This window comes from Vespa crabro, chromosome 2 (assembly GCF_910589235.1).
Source record: "Vespa crabro chromosome 2, iyVesCrab1.2, whole genome shotgun sequence".
Lineage (NCBI taxonomy): Eukaryota > Metazoa > Arthropoda > Insecta > Hymenoptera > Vespidae > Vespa > Vespa crabro.
The window spans coordinates 15576799-15600214 of record NC_060956.1 but is presented as its reverse complement, the minus strand read 5'-3'; the positions used below and the strand labels follow the sequence as shown (position 1 = coordinate 15600214).

At 35.8% G+C, this 23416-nt stretch overlaps 1 protein-coding gene across 6 annotated transcripts in view; it reads right to left on the bottom strand.

The window, feature by feature from the left end:
* LOC124433118 overlaps positions 1 to 23416 on the bottom strand; it is a 299244-nt gene that overhangs the window by 225590 nt on the left and 50238 nt on the right. For 5 of the 6 annotated variants that reach the window (XM_046982751.1, XM_046982755.1, XM_046982753.1 and 2 more), the window contains one exon: positions 20104 to 20204. In XM_046982751.1, coding sequence (XP_046838707.1) covers positions 20104 to 20115 — 12 coding nt within the window. In that variant the 5' untranslated portion in view covers positions 20116 to 20204. Of the gene's footprint in view, positions 1 to 20103; positions 20205 to 21375; positions 22195 to 23416 lie in introns of those variants that run through there. The other variant, XM_046982756.1, reaches the window with a different exon arrangement.

The window sequence follows — 23416 nt, the reverse complement described above, 5'->3', positions numbered from 1 at the left end:
ATTTGGATGTATTAACCTTTTCGAATATCTCATCTTTTTCCTAAGTCACTAATTTATTTTTTTACTGTTGGTAGTAATCGAAACGATCATGTACGAATTTAAAAAAAAAAAAAAAAAAAAAAAAAAAACAGATTTTGCATTCTCCTATGCCAGCCGCGTTTGTGCTTCATGAATATTTGAATTATTCGGATTAAGGTCCTTTCTGTATTTCTCTGAAATTATATCTAATTCGTTATTAGATATCGTAGTTGCATGTGCAATGGTTTCCTCTAATATAACATTCAATTCTCAGCTTAACGTTTTCCTACTAATATTTGAAATGTACAAATTTAGCTTTTCCGTAGTATTTCTGTATCTAACTTCGACGTTATACATTTTAATAATTATTACAGTCTTACAAAATGTTTATAACTTAAGTGTATTTTAAAAGATTACGAGGGAACAATATTTCCTTCATAATCGTTACCACAGTTCCATTGTCAATTTTGAATTTTATGGGTGTATCTTTTATAGTAACGGAAAACCTCGTAAGATTTTCTCTCCATTTTATATGCTTGATCAGGAAAATTTCTTCTATTTTATGTTTGATCTCAATTTTAGCAAACTTGCAAAATCAACTACTATACCACAATTTTTGAATCATATACGATCGAAATATAAGTCGTTGCCAAATGGTTTGCTTCGTACGTGAAACAAATTATATTGGTAGTTGTTCGTGTGTTTTGTAGATAAGGTTTTCGATAATACAGATGTCGATTGTAAAATTTGTCTTTGTTATATTTGTTGTTGTATTTGCTTTTTTATATAACTCGACGTTATACTTGCATCCTCTTTTTCTTTTGTTCGTCATTTGATCCATGTAATATATTTGCCTAATCATATATTTCTAACAAACATACTTGGGCTCGCTTGCTTGCCAATTCAAACATAAATCAATTTCTCAAGGCTACTTTTAAATAATCGACAAAATTGCAATAAATATTTAGTTTATTTAATGACACAATAAATACTTAACTTATTCATTTCCGTAGATAGAATATAACGTAGATAATTTTTCGCAAGTTCTAACAATGTAGTAGGTATATAAACATCCTTTAATTTAAACTAAAAATCTGCATACGTTTGCTTTTATGAATTGGCTGAGGCCAATTTCTCGCAAATTATAATACGAAAGACGTATTTATTTCCGATGAAATATAGTAAATAACCTTTATAATACTAAATGATCTTTTCCTTTTCGTCTTCTAGTATCTGAAAAACTGTTATCGCAGCCATTTCTTGTAATTCATAACAGCTAAATTGAAAGTTTCGATGCTGAATATACTTCGTAACATTATCACTGTCATTTTTTTTCGTTGCACTTAATATTTATAGGTGTACTATAATAAGTTTTTTATTCGTTTTCTTTGTCTTAGATTCACGAATACACATTGTATTTTTATGTAATGTATTTCTTTTAACTTCGCACTTGATTTTTGTACTTCGATCCCATCCACCTCATCAATTGATTGCATAAGTAAGATAAAAGAAAAAAATAGGATTTGGAAATGTTTATTATTTTTTCTATATAATGTCTTACGCTCTACCATATAGAACCAGTACGTTCACTGTCCAATGCGGAACAACTAAAAGAAACAACGAACATTCTATTGTTCGTGTTGTTTACATATAACACGTATATATGTCCTACGGTACGAACCTTGCTCTTACGTAAACTTATACAACAGGATTGAATGAGAATGTAACACTAGAAAAAATTAACGGAACTATTTTCCCTTCAACGAGACGAGTCGGGAGATTCTAAGACGTCTAAGCGCGTAAAAAATGCATGAGGTTTCAACTATTGGCTGGCGAACGACGATCAATTGTCGAATTCAGGAGCGAATTTACATAGACTTTTGTTAGAGCTCGCTTCGATTTTCCACCCGAAAACTATTACATTATCTGAAGATTATGAATACACTTCTAAACCGATTACGTTCCCATTACGTGTATTTGTTCAAGTCTCCTAACTCATCTGGTTGAACGGATTATAGTAGTACGTGACAATTCGTTTCTTATACTTATTCCAGTGATATTTAATAGCCTGTTTAATTATAAGTTTTTAACGGATATCAATTTCTTAGACATGATCGAAATGGCTATAAGAGGGAATAATATCCTAATCAATTAATTGTAGGAACAAGTAATTGATAACGGCATATTCGAAATATTTCAGATAGACTTAAAATATGAAATAATGGATGAAAAAAGCCTGACGATACGTATCGCATAGCCATTAAAAACCTAATTGTTGCGTCGTGAGGGCGCAACTATGAGAGCGTTTCCAGATACGTGTCTCGCACCGGACCAGCGATGATAGTTGCATGGAGAACTTCCCCCGTTTATTCCTTGTCTTTATAGAGTTATAGACTCATTGGTTGTGATGAATAAAGGTGGCGGCACTAGACTAAGATACCGTTGAAGGCCGTCAGCAAAACACTACTCGTTGTATTGCCGCAAATTAATGGAAGAACACGCGTTCTTTTAAAGGATCTCGTGAGACTCGCAAGATAAATGAGCGATAATAAATATTGCGCGAATTGAAGCTATCACAGTATATTTGTTGAAATAAGATACAATTGTTGATGTGTTTTGTGTAATGATGTGCAGTTAGTTCTGCTGAATATTTCTGAAAGAATGATAGCCAGTAATGTTTAATAAGACTTGAGAGTCTAGATGTCGTGAGTCTGAAGGATGTAACTTAACTGACTTTTTTGGCATCTTTAAAACTATCCGCGAAGATTGTAGTGAAATTAGGAAAGGGAATAAAAAGGACGGAGTTGAAGTATGATCTGAGCATGGAAAGAGAAGGAATAGATGCCCATTGGTCGAGGGTGGGTCAGGATAGTTCATTGAAATGTTTAAACATTCCATGTGTGCCGCTTTGTTTTAGTGATCGTGTAGACTAGAAAGTGTCAATGGATATTTCAAGACTAGGCAACAGACAATCCTTGGCTCGTCGCGCCTAGGCGTCTACTTTCACTATTTATTTATTGCCCGTCTCGACACATTATTGAAAATTAGGTTCTTGACTAAAAATGCCTAAGCTCGGACAAAGGTGGCAATGTGTTTTTTGTCTATGTATTTTCTTAGCGAGTATCCAATAAGTTCCCAAGGAAGATATTTCTATTAGTGATATATGAGCCTTAGGGGAAAGTACTGTGAACAATTGAAGGACGCATGTGTGTGTCAACATAACAGTCCCCTTGAACGTCGCGTTGAAAACAAAGGAAAGCAAAAATATGTTGAAAATTCACTAAGATGCAGTGTGCGTTGATTCGAATATGATAGTGTACGTATACGAATGTGTGGGTGTATAATATAAATGATTTATAAACTAACATATGTTGAACTTATAAAATAATTACATTGATACGTTATTTGATCAAGTTGGAAATAAAATTTATAATCAATTAATAGTCACTTAGAATTAAATCTAGTCTGTCTTGACTAGCAGCGGTGCAAGGCCCTTACCGCTTCGCTCGTGCGTTCCGTGACCACTCGGACCGTTGCTACGACGTCCTCGCCAGGATGGGTTGTGATGATGGTGGTCTAGCGTGTATCACATATGCAGGGTGTTATCTTCCTTTGAGTACATGAGCGTGTCGATCTAGTAGTCATCTGCTCCATCTTGATTCCATTTCCTCCGTATTGTTGATTCTTGTACTAATGCTTTCAAATCTTGCTTTAATTTTTGATCTTATCATGTAGAAAATCGCGATGTTGGCACTTGCGTACATACAATTTCAAGTGCGCTTATCATTGAGCTTCCGATAGAGAAAGTGAGTAGGATCGGATAAGACAAAGCGTTAGGACTGATCAAAGTCATAGGGAGAAAGCAGAGGTTAAGGCTTGTCTCTGGGTATATGTGTGAAGTGTTTCGTAGGCGAGGAATGTTTCATTCACACATGCACGAAATGTTGCCCTTAAGCTTTAACGGTGACATCTCATTGATCGTCACGTCCAAGTGCAGTCCTAGACAAAACGAATATTATCGGCTAACTTCGCTGCTTAAACAAGGATTTTCGCTATTTCAATGTTGGACTCGCACACTTTTTTCAGTTTTATCAATTAGAATTAATTGAGTTAACAAAGAATTGTAAATCCCTGCGTCGACTGCATGCGATATTTGAAAAAAAGAACGTATCAATGCATAGCTTGATCGTAAGACTTTATTGTCTTATTAATGTACTATAACAAATAGTAATGATTATAACTACTGAATGGAGTTTCGCATATGTAATATAATTCGCGATATTTTAGCATGATATCTGAATATCTCTATCTCACGCTAATGATAAATTTTCCGTTAATAAATGTCTTTACGAATATGAGAGTTTAAACTCGTTCGCACGTTTCTCGGAGGTGTTAGCCGGAGGTTTTCTTCGAAGAGTCGTTTAGTGTTACGTCGACCGGCTGTCTTAGCTCAGCCTTTATATCGTTTGAATCGATTTTTATCTTTTTTGTTCTTGTTTCCGTTGGAGAAAAGAAACGTTTCAGAGAGGAAATATTCGATCTCCAAGAGTTTGTGTTTTGCGATCGTGATATATTAGTTGATTGATTGAAAACCATCCAACCGAGTTTAATTTTTAATAATGAAGGTTAGTTATTAAGAAACGAAATTTTATCTCAGCATGCTAAATCATTAGCTAGTTGGACACCAATAGTAGCATCAATACGAGCAGCCTTATGAAATTGTGGATCCGTTAACCCGATCGTTGACAGGATCGCTAACTTATTCAAGTCTACATTACGTGCGGGTAACGTTTGATGTAAATTAAGTAATACGAGACAATCTATTTTTTCCGAATTCTTGTTCTCTGAGTTTTGATTCTCAATGATTGGAGACGCACCTTCACCAAATCTCGAACAACTTTATCATGGTGCAATCTGCGGACTGGAATATTAACGTGTTTCTACCGAAGATTTAATTTATTCATCATATTTTTAAATATAAGATAGACTTCAGACCCGGGGTCTATCAGCACTCAATTGCTGCTACGATTGCCGTTCTGAAGTTCGACTACAGTCGTTGATAAGAGTCCACAGCACCGAGTCGTAGTAGAAAATCTAATTATGTGTGATACTACTGATTCCGATAGTTTCTTTATGAAGTAAGGTATGATGTGGGAGATTGCATCGTTTACAAGTCCCGGATTTGCATTCGCTCGCATCGTGATTCGCACGGAGGCAATTTTGGCAAAGTTTTCAAATCTCGCGACGTTGCTCGATCGTTGCCTCAATTAACTTACGACATTTGGATGCGTAATGATTTGCTCCACACATAGTGCAAATCATGTCCACATTTGTTGAGAAAGCTTGCTGTGGCCATGGGTCGCGTTCGTTTATGCAGTTTCGATAGTTTGTCTGTGTACTTTAAAGCTCAGGATAGTCTCCGCGTTTAAACTGCGTTGGACGATTTTTGGTAACCCTGGTAACCTGTTACTACACGTTACCAGGCGATGAGTTTGAGTACGTCTGTAAGAGTGAGTTTCTCCTTTCATGTAAAAATTTAAAGAATTGCTCCTCGGTGGGAGATCCACTCGATCAAGAATTATCACACCATCTTGCATACGTGTCTTTGTCAAGACGCGAAGTTAGGAAATAAATAAGTAACATATCGTAAGATGCTTGCCCTAATGACCTGATTGATCTAGAACTCTTTTGTGCAGTGTTCACGAAGTGAGCTAGCTCGGAATAGAACGCCCTTTGAATTTTTGGTAAGTCGCAAATCGCCCTTAAATGCTTTTCTACTATTAGATGTGGCAGATTGTAATAGTCCTCCAGCACTGACCAAGCGAGTACATAATTGGACGCGGTAATGTCTATCGACGAGATGATTCGACGGCGGGTTCGCCTCGTAAGCACGACTTCAGATAGTTTAACCGATTACAGTCGTCTAGAGTTCGATTATCATGTATGGCAGATTTGAATTGATTCGCGAAAACGGGCCAATCTTCATGTTGACCGCTGAAGATAGGCAGTGAGATTTGTGGTTCGATTGTAGTTCGATTACCGTTTAAATTAGTAGGTGATAATCGCGCTGTAGATTCTGTTTCCGATTGAACATGTGCTGCCGTTTGTGATTCTGCTTCTCTTATTAATCTTTCCGCGGTTGCTTGCCCATTTAGAAAATCATCGTCAATATCATATTTTTCTTCTAAGTGTTTCTCCGCGTTTGTAATGGAGCATAACAACGTACCTTGAATCTCAGTAAAATTAGCGAAGACTGTTCAAATATTTTTCAATTTCATTTTTAATTTGACATCATTACGATAAGTTTCAATCGCGTTCTTGAATCGCGTTATTTGACCTTTAAAAGACCGCCGCTTGGTCTTGAGGTCAGTTTGTGCCGCAGAGGCTTTCATTGTGGAAGAGGATAAGAAAGGAATAAGAAGCTCAAAAATAAACGACCTTACTTGAGAGGTGTAGTGCTACCAGGTTGATAAGTCTGAAAACTGCAGGCCTCTTCGCTGCGATTTCCGACAGCTCATTGATCGTTTGGCGTTTCGTTGTAAAGGATAGACGACCTCGTGAGGCGGCTGCTTCGTTCCCTTCCGTAGTAATTGGCTCTTCCTTAGACTTTTCACAGGATCAGTGTCGCCAGAATCGGGCTCGAAGGAGCAAAATTTTGTTGCGTCGTGAGGGCGCAACTATGAGAGCGTTTCCAGATACACGTCTCACACTAGACTAACGATGATAATCGATTTACACGGAGAATTTCGCTCATCTCTTCCTTGTCGTCAGTGATATAAACCTACTGATCGCGATGAATAAAGGCGGCGGCACTAGGTTAGGATACTGTTGAAGGCCGTCAGCAAAACACTGTTGTGTTCCCGCAAATTAATGGAAGAACACGCATTCTTTTAAACAATCTCGTGAGACTTGCGAAGTAGATAAGTGATAATAAATATTGCGCGAATTGAAGCTATCACAGTATATTTGTTGAAATAAGATACAATTGTTGATGTGTTTTGTGTAATGATGTGCAGTTAGTTCTGCTGAATATTTCTGAAAGAATGATAGCCAGTAATGTTTAATAAGACTTGAAAGTCTAGATGTCGTGAGTCTGAAGGATGTAACTTAACTGACTTTTTTGGCATCTTTAAAACTATCCGCGAAGATTGTAGTGAAATTAGGAAAGGGAATAAAAAGGACGGAGTTGAAGTATGATCTGAGCATGGAAAGGGAAGGAATAGATGCCCATTGGTCGAGGGTGGGTCAGGATAGTTCATTGAAATGTTTAAACATTCCATGTGTGCCGCTTTGTTTTAGTGATCGTGTAGACTAGAAAGTGTCAATGGATATTTCAAGACTAGGCAACAGACAATCCTTGGCTCGTCGCGCCTAGGCGTCTACTTTCACTATTTATTTATTGCCCGTCTCGACACATTATTGAAAATTAGGTTCTTGACTAAAAATGCCTAAGCTCGGACAAAGGTGGCAATGTGTTTTTTGTCTATGTATTTTCTTAGCGAGTATCCAATAAGTTCCCAAGGAAGATATTTCTAATAGTGATATATGACCCTTAGGGGAAAGTACTGTGAACAATTGAGGGACGCATGTGTGCGCCAAAACTAATCGTAAACTATCATCCGAGTTAGTTAAAAGATATAAGCATTAAAATGATGATTGTTGTGAAGGATAAGAAGCCAATATATCAAAGAGCTTGACAACTATCGCATTTAAAGAAAGACAAGGTAAATAAGCAAATAAACTTGTAGACAAAAATAGGTATTACGGAAAACGGAAGTATATGTCTGTACATAAATTATAGAAAACTGAATAAGAAAATTATACGCAGTCGATATCCGCTTTCAAAAATAGGGAATTTACTAAATTTATTATAGAGTGAGAGAATTTGTAGTACATTGGATTTGAAAAGCGGGTTTTTCACTTTCTGATAAAAGAGAATAAACAAAAGTATACAGCTTTTATATTACTTGACGGCCATTTCGAATTCCTGAAAGTTCCTTTTGACTTATGCAACTCGCCATTAATCTTTCAGTGATTTATAAATGCGTTTTTTAGGGATTTAATACGCGGCAAAAATAATATGAGTTGTATTAGTATATATACATGATTTAATATTGTCTGTTAAAGATGTTGACACTTGAATAAAGAACCTTCAAATCGTTTTAAAGGAAGCTAATGAAGCCGAATTAATGATAAATTGGGAAAAATTGTAGTTTTTTGTAAAATGAAGTAGAATTTCTTGGTTCTGTATTAAAATATGGAAGTGTGACTCTTTCTACGCATAAAATTTTCAAGAATCTACTAAAGTAAGATAGATTCAAAGTTTTTTGGGACCAAGTGATTATTTCCGAAAATTTATGCCCAAATATTCAATTATTGTACATACATTGAGTTTATTAAAAGGGTAATATAAATTTTCAATTTATGGGAAAATAAAGAGAAGCATTTATCTAGTTAAAATAAATGCTATATGACAAATCAATGTTGCATTTATATGGAATAGATGTAGAAACTAAATTACATAGGGCTAATGAATACGGGGCGACCATATAATAGAAGTGCGAAAAAGATGGTGCATGACATCCGACATATTATTCTAACGATAAAACTATTCTGGCAGAACTGACGTTACGACAGTTAGGAGTTAAAGCTGCTTGCCATAATCTAAAGCTTTGATTATGTCCCGCGTTTACCTATTAGGAATTTCATTCAAGATCATAACAGACTGCCGTGCTTTTACATTGATGATGAATATGAAAGACCTATGTGTACCCATAGCTCGTTTGGCTTTGCTTGTGGAAGAATACAATTACATTATTGAACACCGACAGAGTAGAGCTGTGAACCGTGAACGCGTTCAATCGAAAATCGCTTTTGTATGTTTATTGACACACGCAGTATTTATGTTTGTTGACGAATATAACATTATAATTCCTAAATTTAAAAAAACGCAATAAGAAGACAAAGATATTAAAAAACACTTTCTATATTTTATTAAAAAAAAAAAAAAAAAGAAAGACAAAAGAAATTGATAAAAGAAAATTAATGGTTATGCAATCATGAACAGTCTTCTTTTTAAAAAATATAATGGTGACCGTCTCTTGTCATTCCAAGATCGATGCGATCGTCAGATCATTAAGCGGACACAGAAAAGAGGGTATTCTTCCATTATAAAAATCGAGGCGCTACTCTTAAAGATATATTGGATACCAAGCGCGAGACACCATATCGAAAAAATTATAAAGAATTGTGTAGCTTGTATTCTTGCGAAAATAAAAAAAGGCAAACAAGGTTATTTGAATGCAATATAAAAAGATGAAATGCCGTTAGATATCTTTCATACTGACTATCTATCTAAGACTCTTATCCCTCGATGAGAAAAAATTATGAACATATTTTTATTATTGTTGGATGCGTTCACAAAATTTGTATAACTTTACGCAACGAAAATTACGAATACTGTGAAAATAAAAAACAGATTTAAAAAAAACAATGCGATATCTTTGATAATCCGCGTAGGATAACTTCAAAAGAAAACACAGATTTTCCTATCCAAGAATTTCACAGACTATTGTACGAATGAAAAAATTAAATATATTTTAACTATGACTAGAGTGCCAAGAACGAACAGCCAAGCTGAATCCGTTAATCGAGTGTTTATTTCGTTACTAGTGAATCCTAAATGAGAAGAATGGTTCAAATTTTTAGATTTAACATAGCAATGTTTGAATTATTCTTCTACCGAAATAAAAAGTATCGGTATTATATTATTATTTTCTGGTTGTACCATCATAAAAATCGAAATACGAGAATACCGATATGATGTCATCAATTTGTTACCGGTATTATATTAAAATACATATTAGTACTATTATAAATACATATTATTACTATGTACATATACATACTAAATACATACTATTGCACACTATCATAATATAATTTATTTCACAATATTCTTAACGATTTATGTATATTGATATTATCACAGAATATTAATATTAATGATACATTATTTATATAATATTAATATAATATTAATAAACAATATCATTTATAATTATTATTATTGATAGTACATTATATAGAAGCATTGGTACAACGCTGTTTAATTTATTGTTTGGTGACCCATAAATTCGTGGTGACCCATAAATTCGTGAATTATTAGAATAGGAACTGGACTGAAGATTTTCAAAATAGCCAAGACGAGTTACGAAAGCAAGCGGCCGAGAATACTACGAAAATTTACCGTGAAAACCGAACAGAATTTTAATAAACGGCAAAAGAATGTTACTGTATATCGCAAAAATGATTTACTAGCAATTAAGCTTACGCAACTAAATCTTGGTCTAATATTAGCGAATAAGTATCTTGGGCCATACGTTGTAACAAAAGCTTTACGTAATAGTAAATATCTTGTACAAAGATTGAGTGAACAACGAATGGTTCGATAAATATAATACATCTACCACTGCCGATCGTATAAAATTTTGGGTGGATAATCTGAGCGACGATTCTGGAAATAATAATGAAATCAAATTCAAAGGCGAATAGTGTGGTTGATGTTGATAGTAACGATGACTATCATTGCAGAATAGCCGAGTGTCGGATGGATTGGTGGTATGTTAATAATGTTGTTGAGTTGCGTCTTTCGATGTGATAGTGCGTTACTTTAGCTGAATGTATTTTGTTTGAGAAAGGGGAGAGACAGACAGAGAGAAAGAGAAAGAGAAAGAGAAAGAGAAAGAAAAAGAGATTAACCAAAAGTAAAGTGGTGTGAATGTTTGATGCATGATCTGTCAAGTGAGTTGCTATCGAATGCTTGTGAAAAGTAATTATATGTAAAAATACATCTGGAATTAGAACGAAAATAGTAGCTCAAGACAAAGCTTGAGGCGAAAGAAAAAAATGTATGAATTTATTAAAAAGTCGAGAGAGCAGCGTGTATGAGAAATATAGCGAGTAATGTGAAAGAGTAGACGGTCGTTGAATTTGAAAGAAGTAACGTCGAGAGTTATTAAAATAAAATCTTACTTCGTTTGTTAACAAAGAGATTTATTTTTTTTTTTTTTTACTTTCTCAACTCAAAGCTCTGATACCGTAAGTATCCGATACAGAACTATTAAATACAATAGAGTACAAGTGCGTACAAAGGGTGGAAATATCTCAATTAACCCAATGGAAACAGTAGACAATAGAGAAATTTTGCAAATATATATAAAAAGTGAGAAAACTGATGAAATAGATGTATCACATATTTCAAATGAGAAACATCGTACTTTGATAGAAAATAGAGATAATAATTGTCATAATACTTGTGCACATAATTCTCATAAGATTAGAGAGAGAAAAGTTTAAATGATGATAATTTTAGAAGACGAAGTATCTGTATATCTAACAGTGTTGGCACTTGTACCCTAAATTCTTGTTCTTTATATCTTGATAAGTTTTATTATGATCATATAAATTAACAGTTTGTTACTTACGTTTAATTTAAAATTTTGTACTATGAGCTATAAAATTTATTTTCTAGTCGTTCATATTTATTTGATTTTTTTCTCATATGTATATCTTCTAATTTAATTTGTTACTTAAACAAAGTCCAATATACTTAACTTAACGAAATTTTCAAACTTTGAAAGAAGATTTTAGAAGACAGATTTTTATTGTGTGTAAAGGTAATGTATGCACGCTTTGAGTTAATTTTAATTTTATTGGCTTCTGTCCAGCTTTCTATTTTACTTAGTTGACTTTGTGGGTTTGTTGTTGCTATTTCAATGGTTTTGTGTTTAGATAATATAACTGCGTCATCTGCAAACATATATATTTTAGTATTCGGTCCAGTTAATATATTCGCAATCAGAAAGTGGGTAACCATTAGTTCACGGGTCACACTTGGCCCTTGTTCCTATGCGTTTGCATCGGTAAGTAATACCATCGTACCTCGTCAACTGCATTATTTTGATTTTTAAGCATGGACTGATGACTAGTGGGGGAACGGATTGATTGATGGTACTTGTGACCCGCGTTGGAGAAGAAATATGAATGAATAAGAAGTATAATATAAAGAATTCATATTAGTGGTCTGGAATTAAGCATTTGGAGTTAATATCGTGCATTAGTTTTTTTCGTGAATAGTTTCTCCATTATTTCGAAAATAATTTGGAAATGAGATATTGGCCTATAGGAGGATGCTAATTTAGGATTTTCGCCAAATTTTTACAATAGTATTATTTCCGCACATTTTCAAAGTTGTGGAAAATATCCTACTCTAAAAACTATTTAGTTAATTAGGATTGTTACATTTTTCACTCCTTTTTTCAGAATCTTTTTTAGTATTCAGACTGTTAAAAGATCATAATTCGGTGTTTTACTCTTCAGATTTTTAAATTATTGCATAGATTCTATTTTAATTACTTTAATAATTTTTGCACTGATTCTTTTTTAATTACTTTATAGTTTTATTAGTTATTATCATTGTTAAATGAGAAAATTTGTAAATCATTTATGAATATTTCTTGCAAATAGTCTCCTATGGTTTCTACTTGATCTTATATAGATTTTGTCGAACTTCCATTTTGTATTTCATATTTTGTCTTAAAGTTATACAAGCTTTGAGTTAATGATAATGAATAGCTTAAATAGGAATTCTTTCGATCTTATTAGTTTTGAGTGTTTCTAAAAATGGATCTAAGTTTTAAACTAGTATAATGATAGGAGGTTGTTATTGTCACTTATTGAATCTTGATCTAATACATTCCATATACCTCATACCTATTTGCTAGTTATAAATTTTCTAAAACCTAAGATAAACACGAAGTCTAATACGTCAAGCGTCACGAATCAGCAAAGTTTAAGATGTTACGACTGTGAACAAACAAACTATACGACCCATCTTTATTACGCTTCGAGATGACATCCGAAATGGAAGGAGGGGCATCTCTCATACATATGCCCATCCCAAAAATAACCTCGACGAATCAGAGATTCCGAAAGGCTCTTCAACTTGCACGACAACGATAGAAGAGTGATGAGTATTAAGGGATACACATCAAAAATATTTTAAGATTGCCAAAATAAATAATATATCTATACCGTGTTATGTGGATTTGGGAAGTAGTATAGTGACAAGACGTAGCTTGCGAATTGGAATTTATATATCACGAAACCGCGCTGAGTACATTGATTAGGTATAATCAAGAGCAGGTAAAACTTATCGGAATACTGAAAGCGGAAATTAATATCGATGACTATCGATTCAAATTCACGTGGTTCCTAACGGTAGTCAGACCGTTTCCCTATTAGTGAGACATCCATATGGTAAGTACCCCGATGTGTGTAGAAGTGAACAGAGCTGGTGGCTTAAGAATCACGACCGTGCCAGGCAAGGACCCGTTTACCTCATCCACCACACCAATGCAGTCCATATTCCGCTTCAGACACATCACGTGATACCAGACCATTACCTAGGACACATTACAACCACCGTCGATGCAGCAAACCATGGAAGACGGACTAAGGACGAAGGGGTCGACCTTACCCCACTGTATCGTAGACATTAACGAGGAAGGACGGACCGTTCTACCTGTTCTGAATGTCATGGGTCACCAACTGTTATCAACTGGGTCATCAACCCAGGCGATGTGATCACTAGGGCGTATGACTGCGAGAAGGGTTCAACTACAAGAGAAGTAAATACAGAACCGATAATGGAAGACCAAATCGACACGTTTCTCAAGGGGAGGAGAAATTAAAGTTCCTAAAGACGTTTGGTGACAATTGAGATCTTGTGACATACAACATCCGGCAGCAATTGAAGAATATAATTGCTGACTTGAAGACATAGGATATGGTTAAAAATTGCAATTCACCGTTCGAAAACCCAATTCTACTCGTTCGGGAAAGGAAGAGAAAGATCAGAATGTGTGTAAATTACAGAAGGATCGATGAAGCCATCGTTAAAGACAGACAATTCGATAGTAAAACATTATATAAGCTTAGACTTATTTAGTGACTATTATTAGATCGAGTTCGAGTCTAATTCCAGGGACAAAACGTCACACCCGACAGTCACTATCGTTTCAAATGACTGCTGTTCGGTCTCTATTATGCTCTTTTCAGCATTTAGTCAATGTCATGTTAGGTATAATGTGATATAATTTATCTATAATATACATTAACGATTTTGTCATGTAATATGCTTAAAGCCGTGAGATTCGCGATAAATTTAAAGAAATATCATTTCTTAGAAAAGAAAAAATCGAATATCGTGGATACAAAATAAATAAAGACGGAATACAGTAAGCAAGACAAAACTGAAGAATATTGAAACTTTTCTCGAGTCGAAAGACGTATGGGATATATAGAAAGTTTCATAGGACTAACAAGTTATTACCGTAGGTTTGTGAGGAATTTTGCGGTTATCGCACGACCACAGGATCTATTGAAAGAGAGTAGTCCGAAGAAACAAGTCTTTGAACGATTGAAGAAGTTATTAGTAAAGAAACTGCTCCTGCGCTTTTACGACTCCAAGACAGAAACAGAACTTCATAGTGACGCGTGTGTACAAAGTTTGGTTTAGTGCAATATTACTTCAAAAACAATCCGAAGGCACATGGCATCCAATTAACTATTACAGTTGAAAAACGACAACGAAGGAAACCAAATACCAAGCGTATGAGCTGTAAGTACTTGCAATCATGTACTCTCTCGAAAAATTGTATTTACTTGGGATTCACTTCATGATAAATACCTATTGTAATAAAAGTTTGAAAGCGTTAACAAATAAAAAGGATTTAAATCAGAGAATGGAACGATGATCAATTCGATTATAAACACGCAAATCGTACATCATAATATTGAATATAATACGGTAATGGATGTATTAAGGATGTGTCAAATAAGATTCACAAAACTCTCGCCTATCGCTTCTAAGGTCTATGATTTCAATGGTAATAAATTTCATATTTAATTTAAATATTCGATGTGAAAGGTCTTTTCAAGAACATGTTATTACACATGTCTGAGAGCATTTAAATGTCAATTACAATATGCAAGGGAACAAAATATCCAGTTATACGTAAAATAACATCAGTGATCTTGAAAACTCTGAAAAAAATTGGCATAAGAATATATATATATATATATATATATATATATATATATATATTTTTTACTTTAATTTCCATGACTTCGTAGTACGAAACGTTGCCAGTAGGAACTCAAATGTAAGACGGTCTTGTTCCTTGGAAACTAACAAGACGTTTCAACCAAGCTCTATTCGAGACACAAGATACGGTGTCCAACATTTCCGTCTCTTACAAGATAATGTATCTTCAAAGACATCCTACATACATACATGTATCCAATCTCTACCTTTCGTTACTCTCTACTCTTCTACCATTCACTGCATCTATTTGTTAATATTCTTGAATTTGTTTATCAAATTTTATACTTTCCGCACGAATCAATAATGTCCTTGGAAATAAACTCCAAGAGCTCAAACAGTTCGAAGAAAATAAAACAAACAAAAAAAAGAATTTATACAATCATGTTCACTCGTGCAAAGTTTTAACCGTAACTTTAAGTGATACTATTTTTACTATTTAGTAAAAAAAATCGAGAAAAAATACTTCCATAGATATTCGCAAAGAGTCATCTCTAAATTGACAAACTGGCAGAAGCATGAAGCAGTAGTTACCAATCAAAACGATTAACTCGTCAGTGTTGGTGAAAAAATAAAAGAGAGTATAGAACGAAAAATGCGCCAAGTTATCCGCTACGTATCTTTATATCAAATGAGAGGGAAAAAAAATGAACGGGTAAACGACGAGAATTAGAAGAGAGAGAGAGAGAGAGAGAGAGAGAGAGAGAGAGAGAGAGAGAGAGAGAGAGAGAGAGAGAGAGAGAGAGAGAGAGAGAGAGAGGGAGAGAAAAGCTCAGCTTAGAAAGTGAAAGAGAGAACGAACGATACGTACAAGCGCATATACGTAGGACTCAGCACGAATCTGCAATAAAAAAATATATTTACCGTCCTAGTTTGCTCCGGTTGGCATGGTACGGCGAAAGCTCTTCAGTAAATCCAGCTTAAAGCAGCTGTGTAAACGTTGACCTATATTACAATCACGGCACCCAGAGTGCCCACCAGCGGCAACGGCAGCATTTGGTGGTAGCTCGAGGGGAGAGAAGAAGTCGGAGGGTTGAGGTGGTAGTGGTGGCGGCACCACGGCTGACACTGTCACTAACACTACTGTCGTGTCTCCTACAAAGTAACTTCTACCTAGATGGGCGAGTACACGACGAGCAAATCCCTGTGCGTCGATGATACAAGACCGTGCTACCACTTACTAAAACGTAAATACGTCTAAAGCTGCGCTTCTTACGATTACTTCTTACGCGCTTTGCCTTTAAAAAAGCTTGAACGTAGCTTTGCCGTTCGGCGACCTGCAACGAGAGACTCTTTCCATTTCGCTTTAGCAATCGTTTAGCGAAATCCGATTTTACCTGGCTCTCTCTCTTTCTCTCTCTCTCTCACACACACACATACATTCCCTCTGGCGTTCACAACGCTCCTTCAATTAACGAGAAAAAGAAAAAGAACGAACGAAGCTATGTAGCTTAAATTATCCCCATTGCTACCGGATGCTTATTTAGAATACGAGTTATATACGGAATAAAATGCTTTTTCTAATTGTTATACATGCAGACGGGATAAGAATAGAATGTCTAATAAAAATTGGAAACATCTGTGAGATTAAGAAAACTATCTTTTACTTAACCAAAAATAGTGATTTAAAAAGAAATACTTATAGTAATTTTTATACAACAAAGCTTAGATACTTTTCTTATTATATTTACAGATAATTACTTATAGATAATTATTAAAGATAATTGCCATCGTATTAAAAATATTATATCATCAATGAAAAAGCGATAAACGAAATTGGCATAATGAATTAGCTTTGAATGATATTTAACATCTTAAACGGTCTTCTATCAACCTTTCTATCGTCACCACAAATTTAAAGATATTTTAAGGATATTTCAGTTCGAAGTTATCAAAGTTTCCACATTTTCAAAGAGAGATTAAAACACGTTTCGCATTTAAAAGGGAAACGCCGCGCATCACGGTCGACGAATCTTGGTAAGATTATTTTCTAGAACGTAAGCGAAGATTTCGCTAGCGACGCTCTCCTCGAACTTCATCGCAAAGATGAGTATCATCTAATCTTCTGAGAGGTCGACTATCCCGACTAAGGGAGGATGGAAATACGAGGGAGGATGGAGAAAGCAGACGCACGCGAAGAAAAATGGTACACACAACCACCGTGCAAATATACCAGTTCTCGATCTGCCGAGTGTATCCCATGGTCCAACATGGCTAGCTAGTAAAAGCAGGGAGACACTTAAAGGATTTACGGCCTTGAGAACTCGAGAGCGCTTTCTTGGATCGGCACGAATACACCGACAAAACTAAGTGCAAGCTCTATAGTAAAGAGGAAGAAAGGAAAAATAAAAATAAAAAAAAGAAAAAAGTAAAACAACAAAACACATAGATACATCAGAAGTACGTTGTTGTCATTGCTTTTTTTTATCGTTTTAGATATAAATAATTTCACCGTGTATACAAAGATAAGAGTGAGAAAGTGAGAAAGAGAAAAAGAGAGAAAGAGAAAGAGAGAGAGAAAATAATTTTAATTACTTTTGAACGAGATATAATGATATAAATGGTATATTATTTTATACAAATAAATCACGTAGAAAAGGACGAAGCTGAGAAGTTTACCGGCGGAGATCAAATATTTGGACACTCAATGTGCACGGCGAGTGTCGTTATTTTGAAAGTGGAATGATAAAAGGCCGATAAAGTGCACCCCATTGTGGAGAGTCAGCTTGACTATCGCTCGAAAGAGCGGCTCCTGCACCATCGGCATTGTTGTGGGCTCGAGCACAAAGCTTTCTCTCCCTCTTTTTCTTTCTTTCTCTTTTTTTTTTTACTCCCCACGCCTTGCTTCCCTTCTCATTTTCTCTCATCCCCGGAGTATTTCCTTTGCGAAGGGGACGAATAGCTCTAGCCAAAAAAACATTTCTTCATACTAAAATTCTAATCATTTCCAAGGCAAAAGAACGAATTCGAAGGCAAAGTTGATGTTATAAATTAATTGGGCGAATATTTTCTTTATATATCGGCGACTTTGTTACGACTTTGTTTCTGAAATGGGACGTGGAAAGAGACAACAACGGTTGACCCAGACAAGAGAAGAGAAGGGTGAACCTTGATACTTGGTGAAACAACGAACAGGACTGAATACTAAACACGGCTAGTCGGTTACACGTGGTCGAGACCCAGCTTCTTAATGAAAACGAACAACGTGGAAATGTCGAGTTTTGCCTGCTATGAAATTGGTGACACGGTTCAGTAAAGGAGAATGGGAACGTACAAAAGACATGTCGAAATGAGCAAAAACAAATTTGACCGAGCATTATAATCGCGACGATTCTATGTCTTGTGAATTTTGCTTAGGAAGTCTATTGTATCTCTCGAGGGCAAACGATAAAGTCACATTATTTGTATACATAGATATGTACGTAAGTAATTGGCTAAATCTACAATATTTTAATGATTCTTTTAACCGGAATAACGAAAGAAAAAAGAAAATGAAAGAATTATATCCGTCTATTCTCTATATACTTACTTTTGCGATATTAAAAAGAAGAAAAGATATTTTTAACAAGTTGATTTGACAGATATCTTAAAATTCACTTTATACGATCACTTTATGTTAATTAAGCTATGAAACTGATGTTAAAATACTGATCGAAAATTCGATAATATCACGCAACAGTGATTCGTCGATAGAAAAATAAAGATCGCAGAGGACCAACGAGAAAACCAAAGAGAGGGAGAGCGAAGCGACCTCGCGTAGCCAGTAGACGGAGTGTTCGCGTATTGGCGCAGGTGTATGTCGGCGTGCGTTATCGACCAGCGATAAACGAGCCAGTGATATATATCGAAGCGATGCCACAAAAGCAGAGGATAAGTCGTCCAGTGCGATACGAGCGCGATTGCCGGTGGCGAGGGGTGGCATGGCTGTGGCCTCCCGTTGAAATGAATGTTCGTGTCGATAGCGCCACCCACTACCCTTCTTTCACCCTCTTACTAACCCTCTGCCACCCTCCATCCAACGTCGACTCAAAAGCGATTAACATTATCCACCTTCGACCGTACCAATGAAATCGAAGGAGAGAAAGGCTATAACTATTAATCGACGTGAAACCGCACATTCGACAAAGTCCGCGAGATACGCGCGCTGTTAAGTTACATGTTTGTGTACAACGGATATTTTCCTAAAGTGACGCGCGAGAACGATCACGAAGGAAATTTATTATTAAAACTCAATCAAACTTATGTATGGCACGTAGAAAAAAATTAATAGAGAATGGTTGTGATAAAATATCTAATACATGATTGCAAGCAATGTTATGTTTATATAGTTGAAAGAAAGAAATAAAGTATAAAAGAGAACACATAAAATATGTTTAGTGATATACAGTTGATTAACTAGTGTATCTATATTTGTCGTCGTCGATTGAGTGATTTGATATTTCTAATACCTATAGTATCCTCATAATTCATATTATATTTATATATAATAAATATATTTTAATATAGAAAATCTTTATGTTATTCGTATTGCTATGCGTGTCCCTTGAATTTCATTCATTTCTTATTTTTCCTTATTATTGATACAATCTTTTAAAATATTCCTAAACTTGTGTCATAATAAAAATTTTGAACTCATAGATATTTGAACATTGGTTCCTCTGCCGATTTTCTCTTTGATCGATCGATCTGTGCAGCCTACAATGTATAAAACATATTGCTACGCCGAAGACAAGTACATTATAGTTATCAACTTCTGTATTTTATCAAAATAAATTTCTGTTTTTTACGAAACTTTCAGCTTAATACATTGTATTTTTATGGTCGATTCTGTTACAGTTTCGATCTGATCAATTTGAAAGATCGGTGATAACGACGACGATAATTCGATCCTCGAAAAGAATAATGATAGAAATTCTTACCAAGGTCGCCATGAAGAGGTCAAGGGCGGCTTGGACGGCGGTAGTTGTGGCTTCACTACGCGAGCCATCGCCAACCGAAGCTTCTGTTGCCTTTTGACATCCTGCAACAAACTTAGGCGATTATTCCTGCTATAACAATAGTAACGACAACAATATTGGTAATATATAGAGGATTAATATATAAAAAAATCCACATATACGAATGACATCGTTATATATTGTATTTCATTATTTACTACTTGCAAATTTACCTTAGATACGTTCAGAAACTTAGCCTAAATATTTGCGTTTCGCGACAAGGTACCATTCCGTCTTTTTAATGCAAATTACAGAACGAGCAAGTTTTCTCGTATATATATTGTGACTCACCAAGCTTGACAACACAACAAATGACTTTCGCATATTTGCTGAAAGATCAATATGTCTTTTTATGACGTTACGAAGATTTTGTTTCGAATGAATAAATTTCTATTTCCAGTTTAATGAGTCGACGTAACACTACTGTCCTATAGTTCAACATGATATTCAAATGACCCTATACATACATACATATTTATCAAAAATCTGTAGGCGGCTTATTTCATTGTATCTGTTCTTCATTTTGTCGATTTAGACCTTCGAATGGAACAACAAAATCCATATAATTCCCTATGAATCATTATAATCACAATGTTCGATTCGCTTGAAATTTCGTTTAAAGATGAAGTTAAATTTTGAAAATTTTCAACGTAACGAGTGAAGATCGGGGGACCACGTTAAAAAGTAATAGTAAACTAATTGGAACTAAATTCCTCTGACGTAATTGCACGTTTTAATTTGAAGCCACACGAAGTGCTCTCTTTCGGCTATACTGGTCGTCGAAGTCGGGCACTCATAGTGCGCGCACCCCTTCATTTACCACGCGCTTAAAGAGAGCTATATTTTAGGTAACCCCGTAATTAAAAGAGTTACGTCTTCGTTTGGGCATGCAACGAGTCTCTACTCCACCTACGCAATTTCACTATAACGATTAAACCAAATAAAGAGTTTATTTCTTCGATGTGAAGCATTTTTCCATCTAAACGCTAACAAAATGAAGAGAGCGAGGAAGAAGGAGAGCGAGAGGGAAGGAGAGAGAGAGAGAGAGAGAGAGAGAGAGAGAGAGAGAGAGAGAGAGAGAGAGAGAGAGAGAATAAAGTTGCTGACATCAATGTGAAGTAAACAAAAAAAAAAAGAAAAATAAAATGGAAGTTAAATAAAAGATACGTATGTCATATAAATTCTGTCACTTACCGTAATACGAACGAAACGCGTACTTTGCACGCTCTCGCAAAGTAGACAAAGTTTCGCGTGCTACAGCAAAACTTGATACCTTCAGCCCAGCCAATCAAACTTTGAGTTCCGGTAATCCTGACGCCAAATATCCCGTTTACACGTAACAGGTTATGGTTAAGACAGATCGTTTCCTTCGAGTTTCCTCGCAGGTTAATCCTAGAGAGTTCCTTCCAAGTCGTCGGCCATGTCATACCAACGACGTGCGGTCAAGACAACGTCGTAACGTTGGTGAAACGAAGGGAAGTCCGACGCAGTTATTTCTCCCTCAAAGTATCTTGACATTTTGCTAACCTTCAAAATTCGTGAGTCCGGAAGAACTCTCGTTGTTCGTTGCTCTTCTTCTCTCCTAACTTTCAACATCGTGTTGAACTACCCTCTTTCCGTTTTCGCTCACTCCATCCTTCTCATCCTTTTTCATACCCCACCTAGTCTCGCATCTAGCATCCTCGTACGGTTACATGCATATGCAAATTTATTCGGAGACGCATTAGTGTACGTGTTACGTGGTTGCGCAACTATGTGCCTATATCCACCAAGGCAACGATATCGCAGGTGTACTCGTACGTGTGTACGTGCACGATCGTACGAATCTCACTGGTCGCGGCAGAGAGAGGGTCATAAATTAAATGATGTAAATGCTGTCCACCCTCCGTCGCGAACCATAGAGACGAGGCATGAGAGTTTCCTCCCTTCCGAGCCCCATCAAACTCCCTTTCGAGTCCCTTCCCAAGCCTTGACAACTCGTCGTACCATCAGCCTAACATCGACCATCTCCCTTCGCTTCCTCTCTCTCTCTCTCTCTCCCTCTCTCTCTCTCTCTCTCTCTCTCTCTCTCTCTCTCTCTCTTTCTCTCTCTTGATAGTTACATCGTCGTCATTACGATATCCTTCTCTAGCACAATTACAAATATCGGTCAATGTTCCATATTATATATTATCTCTCCTATCGACAATGTCATCAAACTTCTCCGGAATTTTGTCTTTTCCATTTTCGTCGAGTAAAATCGAGCCATAGGTAAACTTTCGATTCGATAGAATCCGACAATTACACGAAATAATCCTTTGGAATAAGATTTTCTAGTGGGCGATCAATAAGATTCGCGATCTGACCTGATTTCTCGATGTTAACTTAGGCAAAGCAGACATTCGGTTACATCGCGACCGTAACGAGGACTCCTTGGATCGTTAAGTCGAGCTTTCAATCAAATCCGACGGTTTGTCTATTTGAACAGTCATTGACGAGCCCAACGACGAATTCGTCCTCAAGCTTACATTTGACTGTGTGAACGTACAAGTAAGAGAACGTGCGATTACGACCTTCCGTCTTTCTTCTTTCTCTCCGTTTTCTTTCTCTTATTCTCCTTTTGGTCTTTCGATCTTCTCACGAATTCTCAAAATCGAGGAATAGATTCGGATGTTCAATTCGATTCCGCAAAGATAAGGGGGAACGTTAATGCTCGCGATTACGAGATATCCTGCCTCCGTTCCGATAGTGTTTACACCGACAAAACACACGCTCCTACGCGTTCCTATCCATGGTTCGCAGAGCGAGGTGAACCTCTCGAGGATGACGCTATACCATGGCCGAGCACACTGATGAAAATGACGCCTGTATCCGATTGAAACCACGTGCAGCCCGAATACAGCTCGCGAATTGAACGTAGAATAACAAACCATCGCGTATCGTGAATCTATTGATCAAAGCATCGATTGGTCGATCGATTCACAGAATTAAACTCGAAAAGTGTTTTCTCTACTATCTACGTGTAAGCGTCAAGTTACTCGAATTAAAAGCGTTATCAAATATTTCACAAAAAATAAAACGAAGCTGAAACAACAAAATAAATACGAATTTAATGTATAACTTGACACAGACATACGCACACTATATGTACGTATACATATGTACTATAAAACATTATTAAACAAGTATTATGATAGTATCTTAAACAACTATTATAGCAGTATAGATATAAGTTTTACTTATATACAATTGTGTT